The sequence below is a fragment of the Numenius arquata genome, chromosome 3 (genome assembly GCF_964106895.1).
Source record: "Numenius arquata chromosome 3, bNumArq3.hap1.1, whole genome shotgun sequence".
NCBI classification, from domain to species: domain Eukaryota; kingdom Metazoa; phylum Chordata; class Aves; order Charadriiformes; family Scolopacidae; genus Numenius; species Numenius arquata.
The window spans coordinates 384,886-406,812 of record NC_133578.1 but is presented as its reverse complement, the minus strand read 5'-3'; the positions used below and the strand labels follow the sequence as shown (position 1 = coordinate 406,812).

At 43.1% G+C, this 21,927-nt stretch overlaps 2 protein-coding genes across 3 annotated transcripts in view; one reads left to right on the top strand and one right to left on the bottom strand.

The window, feature by feature from the left end:
* TANC1 (tetratricopeptide repeat, ankyrin repeat and coiled-coil containing 1) overlaps window positions 1-15,309 on the top strand; it is a 55,508-nt gene extending 40,199 nt beyond the window's left edge. The window contains exons 13-25 of the mRNA XM_074144713.1: window positions 554-662; window positions 866-988; window positions 1,854-2,090; window positions 2,738-2,923; window positions 4,680-4,758; window positions 6,223-6,356; window positions 6,861-6,984; window positions 7,219-7,394; window positions 8,232-8,364; window positions 9,235-9,326; window positions 11,443-11,589; window positions 12,978-13,078; window positions 13,953-15,309. Coding sequence (XP_074000814.1) covers window positions 554-662; window positions 866-988; window positions 1,854-2,090; window positions 2,738-2,923; window positions 4,680-4,758; window positions 6,223-6,356; window positions 6,861-6,984; window positions 7,219-7,394; window positions 8,232-8,364; window positions 9,235-9,326; window positions 11,443-11,589; window positions 12,978-13,078; window positions 13,953-15,309 — 2,998 coding nt within the window. The remainder of the gene's footprint in view (window positions 1-553; window positions 663-865; window positions 989-1,853; window positions 2,091-2,737; window positions 2,924-4,679; window positions 4,759-6,222; window positions 6,357-6,860; window positions 6,985-7,218; window positions 7,395-8,231; window positions 8,365-9,234; window positions 9,327-11,442; window positions 11,590-12,977; window positions 13,079-13,952) is intronic.
* Window positions 15,310-15,360: 51 nt separating this feature from the next.
* Window positions 15,361-21,927, bottom strand: part of WDSUB1 (WD repeat, sterile alpha motif and U-box domain containing 1) — a 28,902-nt gene continuing 22,335 nt past the window's right edge. For both annotated transcript variants that reach the window (XM_074144715.1, XM_074144714.1), the window contains 2 exons: window positions 20,439-20,579; window positions 15,361-17,138 (listed from right to left, as the gene is read on the bottom strand). In XM_074144715.1, coding sequence (XP_074000816.1) covers window positions 16,966-17,138; window positions 20,439-20,579 — 314 coding nt within the window. In that variant the 3' untranslated portion in view covers window positions 15,361-16,965. The remainder of the gene's footprint in view (window positions 17,139-20,438; window positions 20,580-21,927) is intronic.

Below are 21,927 nucleotides of genomic sequence, written 5' to 3'. Positions count from 1 at the left end.
TCCATCCCCCTGACGAATAGTCTAATTAGCAAACAGTTAATTGTCCAGTTCCAGTATATAGTCTGATTGATGTACAGTATATGATAACCTCGTTTTCTCAGGGTTATGGCATTTCCACTCTTTCCTAGAGCACTGACCACTGACTGATGTAGAAGTAGAATTACAAAATACACATTTTAAATCAAATTTCAATATTATTCAGATCTTCTGCTTCTAAAAGGCTGGGGTTTTGTCTGAGGGACCTGCAGTTCCTGAGTGTGAGACGGAACAAGACCAAGGGAGCAGCTCGCACCTCGGTGCCCAGAGCTGCCCTGGCTCTGGTGGGGGCTCTTGTGAGGTGGCACCAGAGAAATGCCGGGAGTTGAAACGCTCAACTTTGAAATTTGCCTTTTTTTCCTCTTTGCGTTGTTTTGTTATAGAAATAATTTTGTTCAGGTGTAGTGGCATGTTTCAGTAGTCTGACAAAGTTGAGCTGTCATGACAGGCATACATTTGTTAGGATATTTATGGAAAGTATAGTTATAAAACTAGTTCTCTCAAATCTTTTTACTAGGAATGGACATGCTCTACTGGCTTTCATGTTTTCTCGGCAAGAGGGAAAGTTAAACCGCCAACAAACTATGGAACTTGGTCATCATATACTTAAAGCTCACATTTTTAAGGTAAAGGTGACAGCTTAATAGGCTTTATGATCCATTCATGTGAATGCGTCTTAGAGATTCTCCTCTGAGTTGCTTTAATAATTTGTTAGAAGCTTATGCAAAATACAAACAAAATTGTTGCTTCTCTTTATACTGATGAGATATAGATATAAATAGTATTTCTAATCCTATAGCGAGATTTCCTGTTGTATCATTTCTGTTAGGGTCTCAGTAAAAGGACTGGAATTTCTTCCAGTCAACTCCAAGCCTTGTGGATCGGCTACAGTACGGATGGACTGTCTGCAGCCCTGGCCTCTCTGAGAAACATCTATACACCCAATGTGAAGGTAAGAAAATACGCGTTTGGGTACCATCAGTGCTTCCTCTGCCGCTGTGGCTGTAACTCTGCTGGTGAATGTGGAAACTAACGTAACCCTTTAGACAAAAAAAAGTCACCGCTCTGCAGCCACCACTGAACTCCTTTGTGATGGGTCTGCTTGTACTTCTTCAAGCTGTTGTTCAAGTCCAGTTCAGTTTTCCTGGATGGCTTTGATGGAAGGAAGGGTTTCACCCCGATTCTGATGCAGCCACACTCTGTAGTGTAGGGGAGTGTGTGGATGCATTTTCGGAGGTGGGATGTACCCCTTGATCTGCTGGGAGACTTCAGCTGTGTTCTTCTGCGTGGGGAAGCATCCAGGGAACTGGAAAGGGGGAAACACTGTCAAGAGTGAGAGGAGGGAAAATGCCAGAATGTTGCACTGTTACTTGAATCCCTGGGTTATGAGTAGGCAAAGTCTAGGTTGACAGTTTGCAATTTTAGCCTTTTGATTGGAAATCTGTGTACATGCACACACACACACAAGTTCTGATAATTATTTTGAGATTGCTTTTTGCACAGTCTGGTGCTCTGTAAGTGAGCTAGTTACGTAAATCCGCAGAGCAGCAGCAAGTCACACATGGAATTGTAGTGGGTCTCAGGGGAGAGGTGGCTTCTCTCAGGAGTGCATAGTTCAGTAGTACAGGAACCTCTCTGCTAACAGATGATTATAAACTTTCTATTGCTATATACGTGATAAAGTCAATCTCAGCCAATAAAATCTGCTTCAAAATTAGGGATTAACGTATGAGTACCTGAATCGAGATGTCAAAGTCTCTTAATAAAAATTCAGACAAATCTGAGGGAAAAAACGTTTTGTTTAAATTAAATTTTAGGTGAGTCGGCTGCTGATCTTGGCAGGAGCAAATGTGAATTACAGGACCGAAGTACTAAATAATGCTCCAGTGCTATGTGTTCAGTCGCACCTTGGACACGAAGAAGTGGTCACTCTTTTGCTAGAATTTGGAGCTGCTATTGATGGACCTTCAGAGAACGGGATGACAGCACTCAGTTATGCAGCCGCTGCAGGTCACATGAACATAGTTTCACTGCTGTGCAAAAGGGGTGCAAAGGTAAGGGGGAGCACAAGGATGGCAATGTTTGCAGCCACGAAATCATGCCAAGGCCTAATAAAAGCTGTTGTTGATTACACAAGTATATAATGAAGACCCATAGACTTGGGGCGGGGCGATGGGGGAGTCCAGAAGGTCTACGCAGACTTCATGAAGTGAAGACTTCATGTGCTGCTGATCACAGCCCTGTGGCCCCCTCCATTCAGCCAGTTTTGGGTCCACCTCCCTGTGCACATCCATCACCTGTACTTCATCAGCTTGTCCGTGACTATGTCATAGGAGACAGCGTCAGAAACCTGACTGAAGTGGGGGTAGAGAACATCCCCAGCTCTCCCCTCGTCCAGCCAGTCGCCTCCTTGTAGAAGGCTGTCAGCTTGGTTAACCCTGATTTCTCCTTGGTAAACCCATGCTGACTACTCCTGGTTACCTTCTTGTACTTCATGTCTTTGGAAGAGGTCCCCAGGTTTTTCAGTCACCTTCCCAGCAGCTGAAGTGAGGCTGTTTGGCCTGTAACTGCCCAGATCTTCCTTCTTGCCCTTCTTGAAGACAGGAGTGACATTTGCTCTCCTGCAGTTCTCAGGAGCTTCTCCCCATGGCCTTTCACTAGACTTTTTAACTTGGAATGTTTATTTTTTTCCCCAATGCAGGCTGACTGTGTAGACAAGAAAGGCCAGTGTCCTTTGGTCCATAGTGCGTTGAGAGGGCATTGCCATATCCTTGAATACCTGCTCAATGTTGCTTGGGTAACTCCTTCCCAAGAGCAAGATTCACTGAGAAAAAGCCAGGCGCTGCAGCAAGCCCTAACAGCAGCTTCCAGTATGGGACACTGCCAGGTAGGTCGATAGTTCAAATGTTTCCAACTCTGTTTGAATTTATCAGAATTTTACAGCAGTGCTTGCGGCTGGTTTTAAAAGTGGTTTGGAAAACAGAACATTGACATTTCTGATAGTTAAAGTAGTATGCGTTATTGGCAGCTGTTTTAAATGCTGTAGTTAATTATCCAATTATATTCTTTGCTTCAGGATTTGTTTATTTGTAGTTTTCTGTCTACTTTTTCCTCTTTGCTCTTGGAAGTTGTCCTACATCTGTCGTGGTGATGATGATACTCTGTGTCTGTGATCCACCCTAGTATGTTTCTACTTCAGGTTGAATTTTTTTTTCATACTATAACAAATTGTATATTGCACATACTTGCACGTGCTTAACTTCTTAACGTGATGCACACGTCAGGTTACAGACCTCGGCTTAATGTCACTTAAGACAGAAACGTGGGGTTGTGTGCATGTATGGGAGAAAAGAATTGTTTGTTGGCATTACGGTATTATTCAGTAAAAGGAACACTAAAAGTAAACACATAGGAAATACTCAAAATGCTTTAGATCTTTAGGGAAGACGAGTATGTCTTGTTCCTTGGGAAATAAATCTTAACCTTGCTATAAAAATAATGGGTAGGTGAAGATACTTGATTAAAGAACACAGGAAATTCCATCAGCTTACTGTGAATGTGTTATAAGTGATGTGCCAAAAGGGGAAACTTAGAATCTCTTCAGTAAAACCGTTTCAGTATTTACTTTTTTTTTTTAATTTGTTTTTTAAATTGCTATAAGATCAAGAATCTGATCTTGTTTACGTGATTCAAACATAGAAATGTCTATGTGCAATTAATTTATGGTATGATATATGTCATCACTGTCTCACAATATAAATTTGAGGATTTCTGAACTATGGTTAACTTGAATTAACGGATAATTCCTTCACTCATAAAAGCTCTAGTTTGCTATCCAGTGATTAAATGAAAGCAGTGAACTCCTGAATATCAGCAAAATAGATCAAATTAATCATAATCATACTTTCTCCTTTGCTTTTTCCCGTAGCATCCAAACCTTTTGTTAGTGTGATTCTGCTCCTTTACCTGCTTGCTGCGGTCTCAGTGAGCGTCTCCCTGTTAGAAAGTAGCCATTAGAAAAGGTTTTAATTTAATAATTTTTTACTAGCAGGTGGTTACAAAACATAGATTTTCTTAACAAAATAAAAATACAGCAAAACTTAATTTTTAACTCATCCCAAGTTTAAAAATTAGCATTTACTGATGTATGCTTAAACTATTCTGTGAAAAGATTTTGAAAAACAGCCAAGACACAAAAAACGTAAAAAGAAAAACATAGGAATGGCCACTTTACAAAATGTATGCAAATATTCTCTTTTTTTCCCTTTGTTTTAGACAGTATGGAATTGGCTCGCTGAACTGGGATGCTTTGTTTTTATTTTTGGTATTGTTTGTCTTGATTATTCTGGTGTCTGTAGGTCACACAGGAGCTCATTAAATCATAATCATGTAAAACCCTGAACCAGTTAACAGAAGGGCACTGGGCTTTCTTTGAACTGCTTTTAATGACATTCAGTCAGCTTCAAGTCCTACTAAAAACCGTACTGAGCTTGCTGTGATGGATTATGACCAATACCCATTTTCTTGATGGTAGGCATTAGTAGAGAAGCACTCCCGCTTTTTGAAGTCTTTTGCCTGTTGCTGCGTCTTGCGAGTGACAGCGGATGTTGTGTGGCTCGCTCACCTCTGACTGTGTCTGACAGGTGGTGTGTTACATCCTGACCATTGACAAGGACCATGACATAGACATCAACGACACTGATGCCTTGTGGGGAGAAACAGGTATTTCCTTTCTCATGTTTTTCCTAATTAGAGTTGCTCATTTAAGAAGAGTTTTAATTTTGGTTGTTTTTTTTTTCAATTTAGTTTTATGTGATAAGAGTCAGGGGAAAAAACCAGTTTTAATAATGAAATGAAGTTTGTAACTTGAGCCACTTCTTATCGGAATATATACAGTATTAGGATTTAGAAAATGGCGGGTCAGGTTCTTTGTTGGTTCTTGCAGAATTTAGCACACTACCCGTTTTCTGAACAGTGTTAACAGCACTGACCCTTCAACGCAACTGAAAAAAAAAACATTTTAATTTCAAGTTCCATTTAAAACACAGTAAGTTGATGCGAGCAAATTGGGAGAGGGGGAAAAAAATCGTGGTGGGGAAAATATTTTCTTTTCCAGCTTCGACAAGCAGACAGAGAAAAGCAGGGAGGGCAGTGAGCTATAGGAGAGGGTGTCAGGTTGTTTAAATGTACACCTCGCAGCAGCGCTGCGGCGTCACAGCGTGCCTGGAGTCACAGGGTGTGAGTGCCCAGTGCATGGGAATTACCCGCTTTCTCATGAGCCACGCGTTGTGAACACGTGCAGTAACTTGCATCTCATGAATGTCTGAAATAAAGATGGTGCCAATGTTTTATTACCCTGCTGTCGGGACAGGAGGGCTGCCCCGTCTGTCTCTGTCTCCATCTGTCTGTCCACAAGCTGCAAGGTTGCTCCTTGTTAGAGAGAGATCAAGAGCCCTCGCTCTTGCCAACATACGCTGCTCAGCTCAGAAAGGCTTTTTAAGGTGAACTAGAACGCTGGTGCCTCTCTGTGCTGGGAACGTGCAGTGACCCCGGGGAGTCTGGAGCCAGGGTTAACGCACAGCAAGTGGAACTACTGCTTGATAACCTGCTGTGTTTCTCACCATGAAAAATAGGGAAAACAATTTTAACTAGTGCAGAATGAAGCTGAGTTGTCCAAAACACAGACTTTCTGTGTTTCTTATCTAAATATCTGGTGTTTGGTAATACATCGCTGCTAGGGATGGATAAACGGTACTTCCCAAAACTTGAGCTAAAGCCCTTTGCTGAATCCCAGAACTCTTACTGTCTTCACCTTTGGGAAGGGCTTGGTGGAAAGAGATGAGGCTTTCTTGTCATGAAAAAGAATGATTAATGAAAAAGGAACTAGAACTGCCTCAGGCTGATGGGTTTGTCAAAAATTTTCATAAAGATTCCTTTTAACTTACAAGCTATGCACATACAGCTGTTACTGAGAACCATCTTTTTATTTACCGGAGAATGTCTATGGCTTATTGACTGAACCTGGTTCTGACTGATTCGTTTGAGTCTGAAAATAGTTATGAAACTCTTACAGAGCAGCTGAGCTGAAAAAAACCTGGGGGTTCAGTAACACTCACATAATGTCCATGTGTCAGAAGATGTGGTGGAACAGCGAAGAGATGTTGTTGATGAAAATGCTTTCTTTAGCCCTGACAGCTGCTGCGGGACGAGGAAAGCTGGAAGTCTGCGAGTTCCTTCTTGACCGTGGAGCAGCAGTGACCAGAGCGAACAGGAGGGGGGTTCCCCCGCTCCTCTGTGCCGTCCGGCAGGGGCACTGGCAGGTCGGGCACATCTCCACAAATTCAGTGGATTCCTTGGGGAAGCGGTCCCGATTCCTCCCATCTCTAGTCCTGTAACAAATCTGTGTAAATTTTCTAATATGCATTTGCATCAACTTCAACGGGACCTGTTCAGAAGCCCACTTTTAAAGTTATTTAAAGTGATACGCAAAGGATTTGAAAGTCCATCGGCTGCATGACAACCTTAGCTATAATATACCTGAAAAGTAATACATGGGAGTTAGAATATTTTGTTTCCTAGACCAAGAACAGAGGCAATTTCAGATCCTTTATCCTGAGAGAGAACCCTGGAGCAGGAACCCTTCCTCTCGCTGGCCCCTGCTCTCGGGAGGGCCCTGACCTGCAAGCAGCGAAGACTTGAGTTGCGCAGGATTTCTCAGTGATCGCTATAACTGACACCTTAGTCCTCTCCTTTAAAAGTTCGTGCTATTATGACTAAAATTTAAATCTGCCGATTTACTCTTAAATCACTGTTTTCTATTTCAGATTGCTAAACTTCTAGTGGCACATGGGTCTGATGTGAATCTAAGCGACAAGCAAGGCCGGACTCCACTTATGGTGGCTTCTTGTGAAGGACATCTCAGCACTGTGGAATTTCTGCTTGCTGAAGGTAGGAAATAAGGTGTGGTTCCAGGCTGCCCGGCAGTACCAGGGACTGCGTCTGTGCGAGTTAGGTAATTCTGCTTATTGAACAGGACATCTTCATTCTCTAAGCAATCCTGCTTCAGCAGGGGAGTTGGACTAGATGATCTATATGGTCCCTTCCAACTCTAAAAAAAAAAAAAATTCAGTGAAATTCAGTGAAAAATTCAGTGAAATAACAAAGTTCATTTTCTTTTCACAGGTGCAACTATTTCATCTCTGGACAAAGAAGGACTGACAGCTCTGAGCTGGGCATGTCTAAAAGGCCACAGGGAAGTGGTTCAGTATTTAGTTGAGAAAGGCGCAACAACTGATCAGACAGACAAAAACGGACGGACACCCCTAGACCTGGCAGCTTTTTATGGAGATGCTGATATTGTAAGTACAACAGTTGAAAAACTCAGCATGTATTGAATTCTCATAATACAAAAGGAAACTTAGAAAAAATACTGCCAACAAAAATAGAAGGGAAATTTGAGGAAGGAGCCAAGATGCTGACACTGCTGGCTCTTTGGCTGTAGCACACGTGTTTACTCAGAAGAGTGTTTTAGTACCAAGGCAGCTGGGGTAGAAGTCCAGCATTAGCCGCTGTGTGTTACAGCATGCTGTTGTACTTCAGTGTGAGTGTTTTAAATCTCAATAAAAACTAGCATTTAAAATTTCTGTGTTGGACTAACTGAAATAAAATTAAAAAAAAAAAAGAAAAAGCCTGTGGGACATGAAAGGAAAATATCTTTTTTCAGCCTCTACAAACCCGTTGAGGTGACCCGTCAGGGTCCCAGTTGATTGGGTGCCTTGGTGGAGCAGAGACCCCAGGGGTGAGATGTTGGAAGAATAATGTTGCCAGAACTGATGAACCGCAGAAAGATTTTGCTTCTCCATGATAAGGCCTCTGAGCGTGCTGCCCTTACGCCACGCGGCTGTGCCTGCACAGCATGAACAACGGGGCAACAACCGTAACGTGGGGTCTTGTGTTTGTCTGGCACAGCTGCTCCCAGGAACCTGGGTGGTGATTTTTTATTTTTAATTCCTCACCTGCAGCTCTTGGGAGCAGTTGAATAGCGTTCCCCTGCTGTTTGTCCTCAGTGGATTCAGTTCCATGGATCGCCAGTGGCTTTAGCGTCTCTGGAGCGTGCGCTCCGCGTGAGCGTGCTCTGGGAAGATGAGGCGGTACCAGCAGCGACGTTCCAAGGCCCGGCTTCTTTCTCTTCGCAGGTGCAGTATTTGGTAGAGAAAGGAGCAATGATTGAGCACGTTGACCACAGCGGGATGCGGCCGCTGGACAGGGCGATTGGGTGCCGCAATACGTCCGTGGTGGTGATGCTGCTGAGGAAAGGAGCTAAGCTGGGTGAGTAAAACTGTCTCTGCCCAGGGGAAACAGCCAAGAACCCGCTCTGCTGGATTTGCTGTCGTTTCTGCAAAGCAGGTTAAATAAATAAATCTTGGGATGCACAGTAGGGCTCTGCAGGGTGTGTGATTTGCAGACACCCGCTCAAGAGAAATTGGTCTCTTAAAGGCAGACACCCCAGACTCACTCCAGAAGTGAGGAAACGCAAGTAATTTTATTTATTCCTTTCTTTGATGTGTGTTGGGGTCTGGAGGAGTTAGTCTTTACATGGTATACCATGATATACTTAAACAAGACAATGATGTTTATTAGTGATACTTAATTCTGATGCTGTTAACAAAATTTAGATTGAGAAGTTTTACATTAAATAGCACTCTTTTAATGAATTATAGAACTGTACATTTTTGCAAAGGGCGAGCAAAAAATATATGTGCAGATTATGTGTTATCAGTAGGCAAGTAGATGGTGCAGATGTGCATGTGGTAATTATTGAATCTGTAGTACCTTTAAATCATTATTTATTATTATTTGGGTACTAAGTATGAGCGAATACAGGTCCTTGCTTAGGCCTGAACTTTGCTGTGACTTTCACAGGGCATTAGACCAGGGGCAGAATGGATCGGACCGTTTCGTATCTGGCTGCTATCTGTGGGGGGCAGCGGGGGCATATGCCTTTTAAATGTATGTGCACACAATAATAATAATAACGATAATAATAATAATAATAATAATAATAATAATAATAATAATAGTAGTAGTTCCATGCAGGTGGAATATCTACTGAAGGAGAATTAGGCTTTCTAGTGTGAATAGATATCAGAAACACACTTCCTTCCCTTTTGTCAGAGATCCTTAAAATTTAACTTGCAGGAAATGCAGCATGGGCAATGGCCACTTCAAAACCCGATATTCTCCTTATTCTGCTGCAGAAACTGATGGAAGAAGGAAATATACTGTACAAAGTAGGTAGATTTTTATTTTTTCTGATAGCAGAACATTATAATTGGACTTCTGTCTGAAGGTGGATTAAAGTCCTTCATACCTCCTTTTTCTGTTCAAACAAGACTTGCACATCCTCTCATGTTGGGAATGAGACCAAGAAGTCTTGAGAACCCTGGGAAAGAATCATGGAAAACTCCCGTATAAAATAAATAAATAAAAATTTAAGGATGGTTAAGTATGTTTTCTTTCTGTTGAGCAAGTCGCTCAGTGAATATTTGTATCAGTCAGTTGCTTCTTAAGACCAACTGAGAACGTAAGGTGTGTGCTTGAAGTAAGTGACATTTAGGCATATCCTTTCCTTCAGGATAACGTTCTTTTGTGTGCTCTTTAAGTATATAATGAGGAAGGTGACAGCTCTTTGGATACATTCTGTTTACTAGAGGTCATGTGTTGCTCGGAAGAGAGACTCGTTATTTCAGGAGTGCAACGCGGTGCCAAGTGGTTTATACACACACCCTTCAAAGCCTGTTCTAGCTACAAGACTTGCAATGGGTGGGGTTTGTTAAAGGGCCCTCAGGTACCTGCCACCTTGTTTCTGATCTTTGTTCTGTATCAAGTGGCTTTGCACAGCGCGGAGGAGCGACCCCGGAGACTTTGCTGTCCTGGATCAGGGTGGACCTGTGTAGATTCTCCCAAATTCTGTGCAGGAGTCCCATGAATTTATCAAGTTCCTTGATGCTGAGCTGGGTTTAGAGCTTTCTATCCAAGCAGGAACCTGTAAGCGTGGGACAAGCTTCAGCCCAGAGGGTGACAGATTTCACGGTACAAAGGCTCCCGGGGAGCCTCCCCGCGGTGTCCCCGCTGCCACTCGCAGCCCATCAGGGAGAAGGTGCCACCGTGTCCACACCGACAACTCATTTGCTTCAGTTTCTCCTCAAGTTGCTCCACAGCTTGAACCCTCCCTGAACATGGCAGGACTTGCTGCTCCTGTGGTTTACAGTTTGGTACAAGAGGTTGAATTCCCTGCTGGTGTCTACTTTGAGAGTGCTTAATTGTATTATAGTAATTTGACTGGACTTGCAAGAGCTGTGGTATGCAATTTAGCTTGTTCAACTTTCTCCAGTATACTTTGATTCTTTTGTTTGACAAAGTGTTTTAAATTGATAGTTATTTTGCAGAGTAACATGTATTTGAGTGTGCTCACAGTACGCAATAACGACTTTGCAGCTCTCCAGCTGAATAGAATAATATAAACATTAAATTCTTTCCTTGCCAGTTTCAACAGTAAATTTTGTCCACTTTGAGTGCTAAGATGAATTAAATAATAAAAACCACCCAATGTTTATGAAAGCAAATTAACTTGTGAAATACCTGTGAAGAGAAAAAATTCTGTCAACTGAAGTACTTGCTTTTGTTCTTATGCCACGATTTAAATGTTTTTAGCAAAACTGTCTCAAATCTTCAGTTTATTATGGAGATGTTCTCCAAGCATCTCCTGGAGAGTCTGAGCATTTCCAGTGCAAGGGAGGATCATTTGGGTGTCCCCAGGGACAGGTCAGGTCTCTCATTCAGCCTCTGTTCGGCAGAATTACAGTGACTTTGGCTACTTGACCCTCGTCCGCCGGGTCACCCGCCCGCTCCAGGTGGTGGCCGGGCTGCGGGTCGGGGCTGGCAGCCACCCTCCCGGCCAGAGCCCCTCCTGCGGTGCCCCCACCTGAGTAAGGACATGCTTTGCTGGAACCAGCCAGGCGGTTGAGCTTTAACCAGCTACATCATCAGATATTTGACTGCTCTGTTTAAAAAAATAGAAATAAATAAATAATGAATTGTATCATACGTTAATTGTACATACATTAATCTTTCTGGTACAAGTAGTATGTATTAGTGCAAATATTATCCTAGTGAAATACCACTAACGGTATGAGCTTAGAAACAAACACAAGCTCTAGTTAACGTGCAGGTGCTCTCATTGAGTCTCTCTGTATTTCATACCATGTAGGTTTTCTTAAAAAAAATACCCGTCTCTCTGTTTTCTACTTGACCTCTTGGTAGATGTCAAATACGAATGTGCTTTTTTGTCAACGGTATTGCAATATTAAGAGTTTGTGAAAAGCCTCTTGTTCCCTACATTTGTAGAAAGGTAAGATGAAGGAAGCAGCCCAGCGCTATCAGTATGCCCTGAGGAAGTTTCCGAGGGAAGGATTTGGAGAAGAAATGAAAGCGTTCAATGAGCTGAGAGTTTCATTGTACCTAAATTTGTCACGATGTCGCCGAAAAACAAATGTAAGCTCTTGCTGTGAGTCTGTTGTCCCTCTGGGTTTGGGGATCTTGGACTTCTGTTCTGCTGCATTACTGAGTTTGTATTTGTGCATCTCTTTTTGCTATTTTAGAATCCTTTTCTCTGTGTCCTGATTTTGGGCTTTGTTGTGTCAGCGAATGGGGACAGTTGATAAGATGAGGGGGTGTTGCCATGAGGGATCCCTTACAGCTGTTCTGATGTAGTCCAGGGATTTTTGGAATGATGAACGGCTGGATGGGTTTGGCACTTTTAAAAAACTGAATGGAAAATGCCACCACCCCCCCACCTTGTTATCACAGAGCAAAACCTGCCCCTGGGGCTGTCCCGTGTGTGCTGGCTGTCCCTTTGTACCCTCACCAGGGCATCGGGTGGCTGGCAGGAGCCTGAGTGACTGTCAGAGCAAAAACTTCAGATTTTTCTGAATATACTTTAACTGTTCCCTCTTTTCAAACGGTAACTTCTTAATTCCCCGGTCATCCAAGTTGTTCTTGGTGTCTGCTCCAACATGAAGAATTTCTAAACAGAGATGTCCAGGACTTTACATGGGGAGTTCTGCTGCTCTGCACAGCAGAACCAATCCTTCCTTCCTTCCTTCCTTCCTTCCTTCCTTCCTTCCTTCCTTCCTGTGTGTGTGTGCGCGCGCGCGCACACGTTTCTTGCTGTATCCCACTGATAAATTCTCATTTACATTTTGCTGATCCTGAAGCGCATCTCCTACATCTAAAGCTCAAGTTCATCATGTTGCTTTGCTCCTGCAGGGTATCTCAGGATGGTTTTTTTGCTGTCAGTACTTCCCAACCTTCTGTATCATCATGCTCGATATAATTCAGTATCATGAAAGCCCTGTGCTGTGCTTGGCTGTTATAAAAATTAGACTTGCTTCTGCCTTCATCTTCCCCATAGCCAACTTTGTCCCCATTTCAGTCCTGCTTTGCTAATTCCACTCTTCAGTTTAACAATTTACTGCACTCTTACTCTGCGTTCTTGTTAAATGAAGGCCAAATACATTACATCTAGCCCAGTTCTTCTCTATAAATTTCACGTATCTTACCAAAGAAAGCTCTGGACTAGTCCAACCCATCTCCTGATTATTTTTTTCTTGTTTTTCTCTAAATTCCTAGGTCTTTAACTGGCCTTTTTTCAAAACACGTTCTAAAGCCTTGCTCTCTGTGGTCATTTATCCTGTTAAACATGCAGTCTCTGCAAGATGAGATCTGGTCTCAGTCTTTCAGAAAATACCTGCTCTTACAAACTGAGAAAGGTGACTTTCTGTACAGCACAAGCTGCACTTTTGAAGCAGAACCATGAGTAAAGAGCAGGCAGATTTCTTTTATTGTCCGTGTCTAATGAATACATTTGTTTAAATTATTAGGACTTTGGTATGGCTGAGGAGTTTGCTACCAAAGCATTGGATCTGAAACCCAAGTCTTACGAAGCCTATTACGCTAGAGCGAGAGCCAAGAGGAACAGCAGGTACCGTTCCATTCTGTGCATCTGCCTGCACAGATTTTTTTTTAACTTCCGAACACTTTCAGTCAGTCCTTTTCTGCTAGTCGTATTTGGAATTCGCAAAGAAAAAGTTATTTTCCTTGTGCACTTTCCATCTGCATTAAGCCTCTGTGTCAGTTAAAGCCAACCCGCCCAAAAAGCAGTATTGAATACTCATTTAGGTAATTATTAGGCAGAACACAAAGTCACAAATTGATATGAAGAGGATTATTTTAAGTGCAAGAGTGACTGGGAACTGCTGCTCCAGGTGACTCAGCAGAACATTGTCAGCGATGTGCCACCAAACTCCAGTGCTGCATCATTTGTTACCAAGAATAACTGGCTGCCTTTATAGGACAGGGGATGTTGAATCCTTAGTGGTTCCAGATAAAACACAAGGTGAGAGAAGAGGAACCATCTCTTTAAGCTGGAAAAATACCAAGCTGTAATGGTGTAGTCGAAGCGTAGGGAGAGGTGCCTTTTTGATTCAACACATCTTTTCCCAGCAGATGATAAATGGTCACGAAGCAGAGTTCAGCAGGTTTCCTACTCTGAAGATAATGGTAAAGGGCTTGAGACAAAGTGCCAGTTCCCAGTGTTCCCAGCAGAATCCTGGTGCCTTCCTGAAAATGCTGTTATGGGGGAAGGGCTCAGGGCCGGGTCTGTGCTTTCACTGATGGAAAGAATTTCCTGGGTTGGAGAACATTCAGTTCTTACATTGTCACCACCTGTAGCAGCAGATGACAAATCAGAATAGTTCATGGAAGTGGTGGAGATGGGTTAGTCGAAGGCAGCGCTGAGACTCGGATTTGCCCCACATTTCTATGAAGTTCACTTTTTTTTTTCTTTTCCTAAACAGAAAGTTACTTGCTGCTCTTGCTGACTTACGTGAAGCCACACAACTGTGTCCTGGCAATCAAGAGATAAGGCGTCTCCTGGCTCGAGTAGAAGAGGAATGCAAACAGCTCCAGAAGACACAGCAGCAGAAGCGTCAGTCCCCACAGCTACTACAGCAAATTAACAACTCTGATAATGAGGAGGAGGGCGTCATCCAAGGTGTGAATGATAATTTTAATCCTCAAGACCGGGAGGATGAACTGCCACACCCTGATGAACCTGTTTCCTCTCCACAAAGGCTGCAACGTTCCTCAGTGGCTTCATCCCACAGCAGGACCCTTCAGGACGTTCAGCAGAAAGCCAGACCTGCCTCCCCTCAAAGCAGGGCAGGCAACAGGTATCTGAGAGAGCCAGGCTTGGTCCTGCAGCCAACAAAGCAGGCACAGATTGTAAAAACTAATCAGCACCTGAGCTCCAGCCAGCCTGGATCAAAAATGGGAAGCGGACAATGTAATACAAAGACACAGTCATCTCTTCAGCATCTTCCCCAGAGCCCCTTGCCAGTCCGGCACTCCAAAATTCAGCATTTGGATGGGACAAGCACATTATCACCCGGAAGCGTTTCCACAGAGCCCGGTTCTGACCTGTACAATGAGAAGTTTATGTCCAGCCAGTGTCCCCAGTCACAGCAGCACGAGAGTCTCTCCTCTCATTCTTTCACAAGTAAGTCTAAAGCCGCGGACAGGTTGGCGGCCCCCGCTCAGATGAGTCTGGGTGAGGCAAGGCAGCAGAGTCCTGTCGGCGGCGGCGTCTCTGCCAGTTCTCCCTCCAACAGCGTGATTCTTGCCAGCTCCACCAGCGGCTCACCTTCAGCCAGTAGTTTTTCAGATGGTGTTAAGGGCCCAGACGTTCGACTCAAGGAGAATAACGTCAGTCAAGTCCAGGGAACTGTTGCCGAGCACAGACCTCGCAATACCCCCTTCATGGGCATCATGGATAAGACGGCAAGGTTCCAGCAGCAGAGCGCTCAGGCCAGCCGCACCTGGCACTCTCAGGCATCAGACGGATTAGCAACAAATGCTGCTTCTGGGGGCCTTCAGCCCGCACATTTTGAGCAGTTCTCAGCCAAACACTACCAAACTAAAATTTCCTCTGCTGGTGCTGCAGAGAGCAACCAGAACGGCGTGCAAGCGACAGAACGCCAGGAGTTTAAGTGCCAAATACCCACCCACTGTCAGGACACCCGAGCACCGAAACAACCTTCGCACTTACACCCAGATGCTGTATCGAAACCGCAGTCTCACAGCAGTAAGGAAGCCCCCCTAAGTCATGTCACATCTACAAAACCAAAGCGATCGTTCATTGAATCAAATGTATAACTATTATTTTGTGTATTTACAGGGTTGTAAGGCTTAGCTCGTAACACCATAGGGTGCTGCTGCTGCACAAAGTACCGCTTGGCTGGTCGCTTGCCAGTTTGGGTCAGCGGTCCCTGTTGGCCAGTACGTAATGGGATACAACCACTTCAGACTGTTCCTACCACCCCAGGACAGTGACAGCAACTGGAATAGCAAAGAGTCAATTGGGAGCATCAATCCACCAAACTACGACCTCAAGCAGAGAAATCCTTTCCGCTACATTTAACCATTAAATAAGACTTTTCTTTTACATTAGGCTTTAATCTCGGCTTTTGGCTGTATCACATCTCACCACCTGCATAATAATCGTGCCTCTAGAATGCGTAAGTGCTTACTTCAAAACCAGTGTTAAGAGAGATACCTGCTGCATAATACTCAGATCTGTATATGTATGCTTTTTTTAAAATCAAAGATAGTATTTTATCACTTTTCTACTGGTCTCTAATTTGGGTTGCATGATGTACATTTAGGAAGCATAATTAATTTGTGTATGAGTAAGCTATAAGTGGCCATGGTTTGACATGTAAATATAACTATTTTTAGTAACTAGAAGAAATCCAGTAAAATAAACAGTGATGTTTGCATGTGTATTGCAAGGCTTTGACCATATTGGTTATTGCACTGAAGAACACAATATTATGGCATATTAACAATAATCGCACTTTATATAGTTTATCTAATCACCTTTGGGTGCTATCTTAAAGCAAAATGATTTATTGTTTATTCATGAGACAGGTACAGCAATGCAATGTTTAGGAAGTGGTTTTACAGGAAACTAAGGAGTTGAAGATGAAAGTTTGAGGAAAAGCGTACGTGTGGCTGCATGACAAGGTGAAGTTGTGCCATTTTTCACAGGAAATAAGGTTGTATATGGGCAAGAACGTTCTGAACATCAACAGATGCAGGGACGTTCCCGTAAGCGCAGTTGGGTCGGAGCGGTCGCCTTCCCATGGTCCCTGCTCTCGTGGTGCTTGTGCCCGGTGTGCTCTGTACATCCCAAACAGCTGTACCCATTTTTACAAATTCTGTTTGAGTTTGCATCATTATGCTTTAGCTTATTTATTGTTTACCGTTTCTTTGATATTTTTAAAAGTCCTATATTAGTCTTGTCCTGTAGTTCTATTTTTGCACAGCTACTGTATTTTTTCCATACGAAATAAAGATTATTAATATACCTGTGGGATGAGCTGCAGTCGCTGCCGGTTTCAGGAGGAACTCTCCCAGCCTTTCCAGCCGCATGTTCAGTAACAGGGAACAGAGAAAGAGGTTTTTGTTTTTTAATTAGAAAAAGAAATAGATTATATACTGTGCTATTTCCTATCTTCTCAAAGGCTAAGTTGGTAAAATTATTAAAACTCAAAAATGTAGGGAAAATTTTAAGAAAACTTTATTGTAAAAATAGTGAATCTAAAACAGAAATTACCAAGAACTTAAAAGTTTTTCAGTCATTTTCTGGGAGCGCCCAACAGTGAAGATTTTCTTTCTAACACACATTTAAATGACAGCCACAGCTTAGAACAGAAACACAATGTTTTCTTTCCCGTTGTTTCTGATACAGTTATTTTCTTTAGCTACATACAATTTCATTTCAATCAATTTTAACAAATAACTTCAAAGCTAAGCTGTGTGACTGTGTTTCTGCTGCGTCTCCAGCCAGCGACCGATGGCCATTTTTAGCGTCCTGTTTGGTGTGAGCACAAGAGTGGGGAGAGGAAGATTTGTCATGGGACTAGATCGTCTTTTATTGCTGAGCCACTTTTCTATGGCGTCCTTTTCATAGGAATAGCCATCTACAACAAAACAAACAAACAAACAAATCATCAAAAGCTTCTATTGGAGCTGCTTGGGCACTGCTGCACTGTACAGAGTTTAGCTATCTACAGTTAAAAGGAAATCAATATTTCCAAACAGGAAATTTGAGATACAGAAAAATTACATGGTTTATGGTATTTACCATAAACTCATACATCTTTGTTTCAGATTACATGGTTTAATGTAGTGCAATAAAACTATACAACATCGTTAAGAGGAAAACTTGAATCAACTTTTTCAATTATACTGTACTCAGCAAACTAACCAGTGCAAGCTCTTTCAGAAAGCCCTGCAGATTCACCGGTCAGTCCCAGCTGCAGCAGTTCAGTGATGGCTACAAAGCAGAGGCAGGGCTGGAGTAAGGATGGGCTGGGGACAGGGCCCCTGGAAAAGGCGCCCCTTGTGCAGCGATTTGGGTTGGGATGTAGCCAGGTCTGTCAGCCCCAGAGACCAACAGCAGACACTTGCTAAACCAGGCCTTTCCCACCCAAGGGGCTGGCTGTCATCAGGTCAGGGGATTAAGCCATGTTTGTACCTGACGTGATCAAAGTGCACAAGTGCTAAACAGCCCCAGAGTACATGAAGTCTTCCTGCGTCTGTAGTGGCAGTTCAGGAATTACAGACAGCACAGATAAAGTTCATTACAAGGCTGTAAAAAGCAATTGTCAGCGCTGCTGCCAAAGGTCGCTGTGCCTAAAGGCCTTCCCCAAGACAGAACCACCGAACCAGGGAGGTGACGAGCCAGGACATAACAGCACTGAGAGTCGGTGATTGTAACAACATCGACAGTCAGCGTTTATAACAGGCATGCTTACCCCGGTCCTGGGAAAAAAGGTTTCTTAAAGCCAATCAGCTGATGCTCATCCCAGTGCCTGCACCTGCAGGAGCCTGGCTCTGTTTGTCCTGGTTAGTTCCACGTCACTCCACAGACAGGTAGGAACCGTGGAGCAGCCTCACCAGCCTCTGTGGGTAATAGTCCCTCTCTGCCCCAATACTTACAGAAATACATCACGGTGCGGGTGTTGGCTAGTTAAGAACAATGGGGGAGGAAAGAGAAAGGGCACTGAAGCATTACAGTACATGAAACGGGGTTGGTAATAAAGCCTGCATGTCAGTCAGTTAAAAAAAAAAAAAAAATGCTCTAAGGGGGGGAGGGAACGACTCCCTGGGGGGGGAAATAAATAATTGAAGCTGTGCTTTAACAAAAATGCATAAATAGTATATTGCTCTTAAAGTTACTGCACACCTTTGGTTAATATAACCATTAGATTTTTAATCACAATTTAAACATCTCCATTTAGCTGGAGTAACTTTTAAAAAAAAATAATTTTCACTTCAAGAACCCTTTATAATAAACAAAAAAAAGAAAAAGACAATGAAAGCTGACCATGACTATGAACAGTTCAGGGTAGCGTCTTGTTTCTGTCTCTGAGTGCAAAGTACCAAACCACATTATGCACGTTAACTAAGTGAAGTAAGAGCTGCCTGAGCTCTGCTGGCTCCAGCACCACAGGCTGGAACACGCCGCTGCCCAACCCAGCCCGGTGCTGGGACACCCTTGGCCTGCAACACCGCTCTGGTTTCAGGAGTTCAGCTCCTCCAGTCGGTTCCCAAACAGGCTTGCTCTTAGAGAACAGAAACGGAGGCACAAACCGCCCCCGCATTGGCACAATCACCCGGGAACAGCGCTGGAAAACAGCCCTTCATCCTCCACCCCTCCCGTCACACCGGGCACAGGCTATTGCCTTCCCCTTCAGTGAATATGAGCCACTCCACTCTCTTGACATGGAAAAAAAATCTTATTTAGGCTGATCACATAAGTAAAAGAAATATGCAGTTTGGCATTCTACCTTCTTTTTATTCATTCCTAAATTCTGCATAGCACAGAGGCATAAAAGTTTTACTTAACTTTTATTTGGCTTTACTGAACTAAACAAAATCCCCAGCTCACTTCAGTTAGTTTCTTTCTAAGCTCAGAAATATGTAGATTCCTCCAATTTGAATCTGCAAAATTGCCCACATCCTGAGGTCAGCTGTGTCCACTCTACAGGAACTCCAGTGCTGTAATGGCGGGCAGTGAAGGAACCACCTGGTGAATACAGACCTGCCCAAAGACAAACCTCTGTGTTCCTTCACCTGTCTGGCCATGATCCAACCTTTCTCCTCCTGCAATCCCTAACATCGCTGTTATTAGTCATCAAATTCTACAAAAATAAAGCAGTGTGAGGAACACCCAGATTTGCCCACTGTGATCTGAACAGCAGCAGAACCCTGTGTTTGAGGCCAGCTGTGTGACACAGGAATGCTGAATGGCACACAGGCAGTAGTTACTGGATACCAACTACCGCACTTGATCACACACACTCCGAACTTTTTGTTTTAAGAGGTTGTTTCTCTTAAAAATGCCTATTTGATTTTGTGATATACAAGTGAATAGTGACTGGCAGCAATTTTCAGCCTTTCAACAAAACTGTCCTGCTCTAAAACTATGTATCCTTATTTCAAAATTATATATTAAAAAAAATGACCTGCAAGGCTGTCCTCCTACTGCTATTGCTTAGAGGCTCGAGCCCTGTTACGTGCGGTGCTCACCACTCTAGATGTTAGCAAATGCTTTCATATTTTGAACGCTTTTAATTCTCCAAACTCTGGCCTGATACCTCAAAACTGTATGAAGTCAGTCACTGTTTACAGAGCATCAAAAAAACACACTGGTCTTTTGATGATCACATGCCCTCCTCTCCCGCCCCTCCCCCCCAAGATTAGAACTATAAAACACTAGTTCTTCATAAAATATTTTAACTACATAACATCTGCTCCTTGCATATCTCAGTTCCAAGGGCTTGTTGAATTTAATTGACTCTCACTCTGTGCCAACTTTAAATGCCATATACATGGTGTGCTAAAAGTAGTAATGAGCCTGGTTTTTGGGTTCCCCCCATGTGCACAAATCCATTTTGCACTTACTGAGACAACCCTGTTAGGTTTGTAATTGTATTTGCAAGGGCCCATAGAGGAAAGAACATTTAAAAAAAATAATCTATACAGCCTCATCAGCAGAGGTGACACTAAGTACATTGCTCCATACAGTACTTCTTTTCTCCGTATCAGAGAGATAGATAATTTGGCAAATTAAACATTTACCACAGTTCTATTTTGTTGCAACAGCTATTTAGAATAGTTTATCTTTCTATGGCTGATAAGATACACCCATTTTTGTGTTCCCACACCCATCTTTACCCTTAATTCATTTTAGTCAACAGAATTTAAAGACATACCTGCTGCAATGACGGGATCCTTCATAAGTTCCCTTGTGATAGGACATAAGAACTCATCAGGGACAGTAACAGAAACAGAGATCATTTTCATCCTCAATTCTTCAATTTTCTGGAGGACTTTGCTGCGCAGGCCTAGCGACTCTGAAAAGGTACCCATATATAAAGTGGACAGCACAGACATGTAAGGCAAAGAGGGTAGGAGGTACAGGAGACACCCCCACCCAACACAGAACAACGCGCAGATGCCCCTGGCCACCACTGCAAACAGCTCAGCTATAGCACGGTTGGCACAGGGTCACCATTATGTCACCATTACAGACAAAAAGTGCTACATTTGTCACAAGATCAGCAGGAGGCATTCAGATGTTGCTTAATCTCTCAAGAAGTCTAATTTCAACGAGGCTGAGCACTCTGAACACAAGAACTCTGCTGGTGGTGTGGCATTACACAAAAAGATGAGGATGATGCGGTATTTACTCCACTTCCACCCCTCCGAGGTTTGGCACCGCCCCAGGCGTTGGGCACCCTGAAGTCCAGCCTGCCTCAGGCTGCACAGCACCACGTCCACCCTTCTCACTTCCCAAGTATTTGCATCAACTGCTCCTCTAGTAGAATATTACACCCAGCAGGACAGCAAAACACACTACTGGTGTGGTGACTATCTGTTTGCAGGGATCTAAAAGAGTAAACTACAAAGTAAAAGTCTGAATCCCACTAACATCACAGGAACTGACTGTTTTTTTATGGACTGCAGTGTCCTTCCTAGTCACACTAAATGTAAGGACATACCATTTCAGTAAAAGTATAATTCACTCGATTCCCTTAACCTCCACATTAGCTTTTGTGATACAAGGTCCTTCACGTCTCCCTTACAGTACACCACATCTGATGTACAGTATTGCTGTCTCATGGCTTACAAAGGGACGACTGAAGAATGTCTCAAGCTGTTTTTTAGAAAAGATTAACGTCCTCCTAATCTCAAAATAAAACTACAAACACAATTATGTTTGTGCCATGCTGCCTTGTTTTCTTACAGACTGTTCAGTTCAGGGGCACTCAAGCCAATGAAGTGAAGACGCATCAACAGTAACTTTGCTGTCTTCAAACAACACACGGAAACAACAATACGGTGTGTTCGCACACTGTGCCTGCAAATTACACTTCATAGTTTTGTGTTCCCATTTCATGAAAAGGTAAGGTCTTAGACTTGCAGCACATCAATGCTCAGGCAATACTTTTGTAAGCAACCTGTACCAAAACGGAAATAACTTATTTTTACCATTAAATTGTGCACTGGCATTCCTCTCCCCAGAAAAGTCCATCACATTTATAATGACATGCACTCTCATTCACACAATATCAATAAAACCATAAAACTTCATGTACTCTCACTGCCCATTCTTAAAAAAAAAATAATAAAAAAAATAACCTCACTGTGGACAATCCCCTTGGCAAGATTATGATAAGCCTTAAAACACCTGGGTAAGAC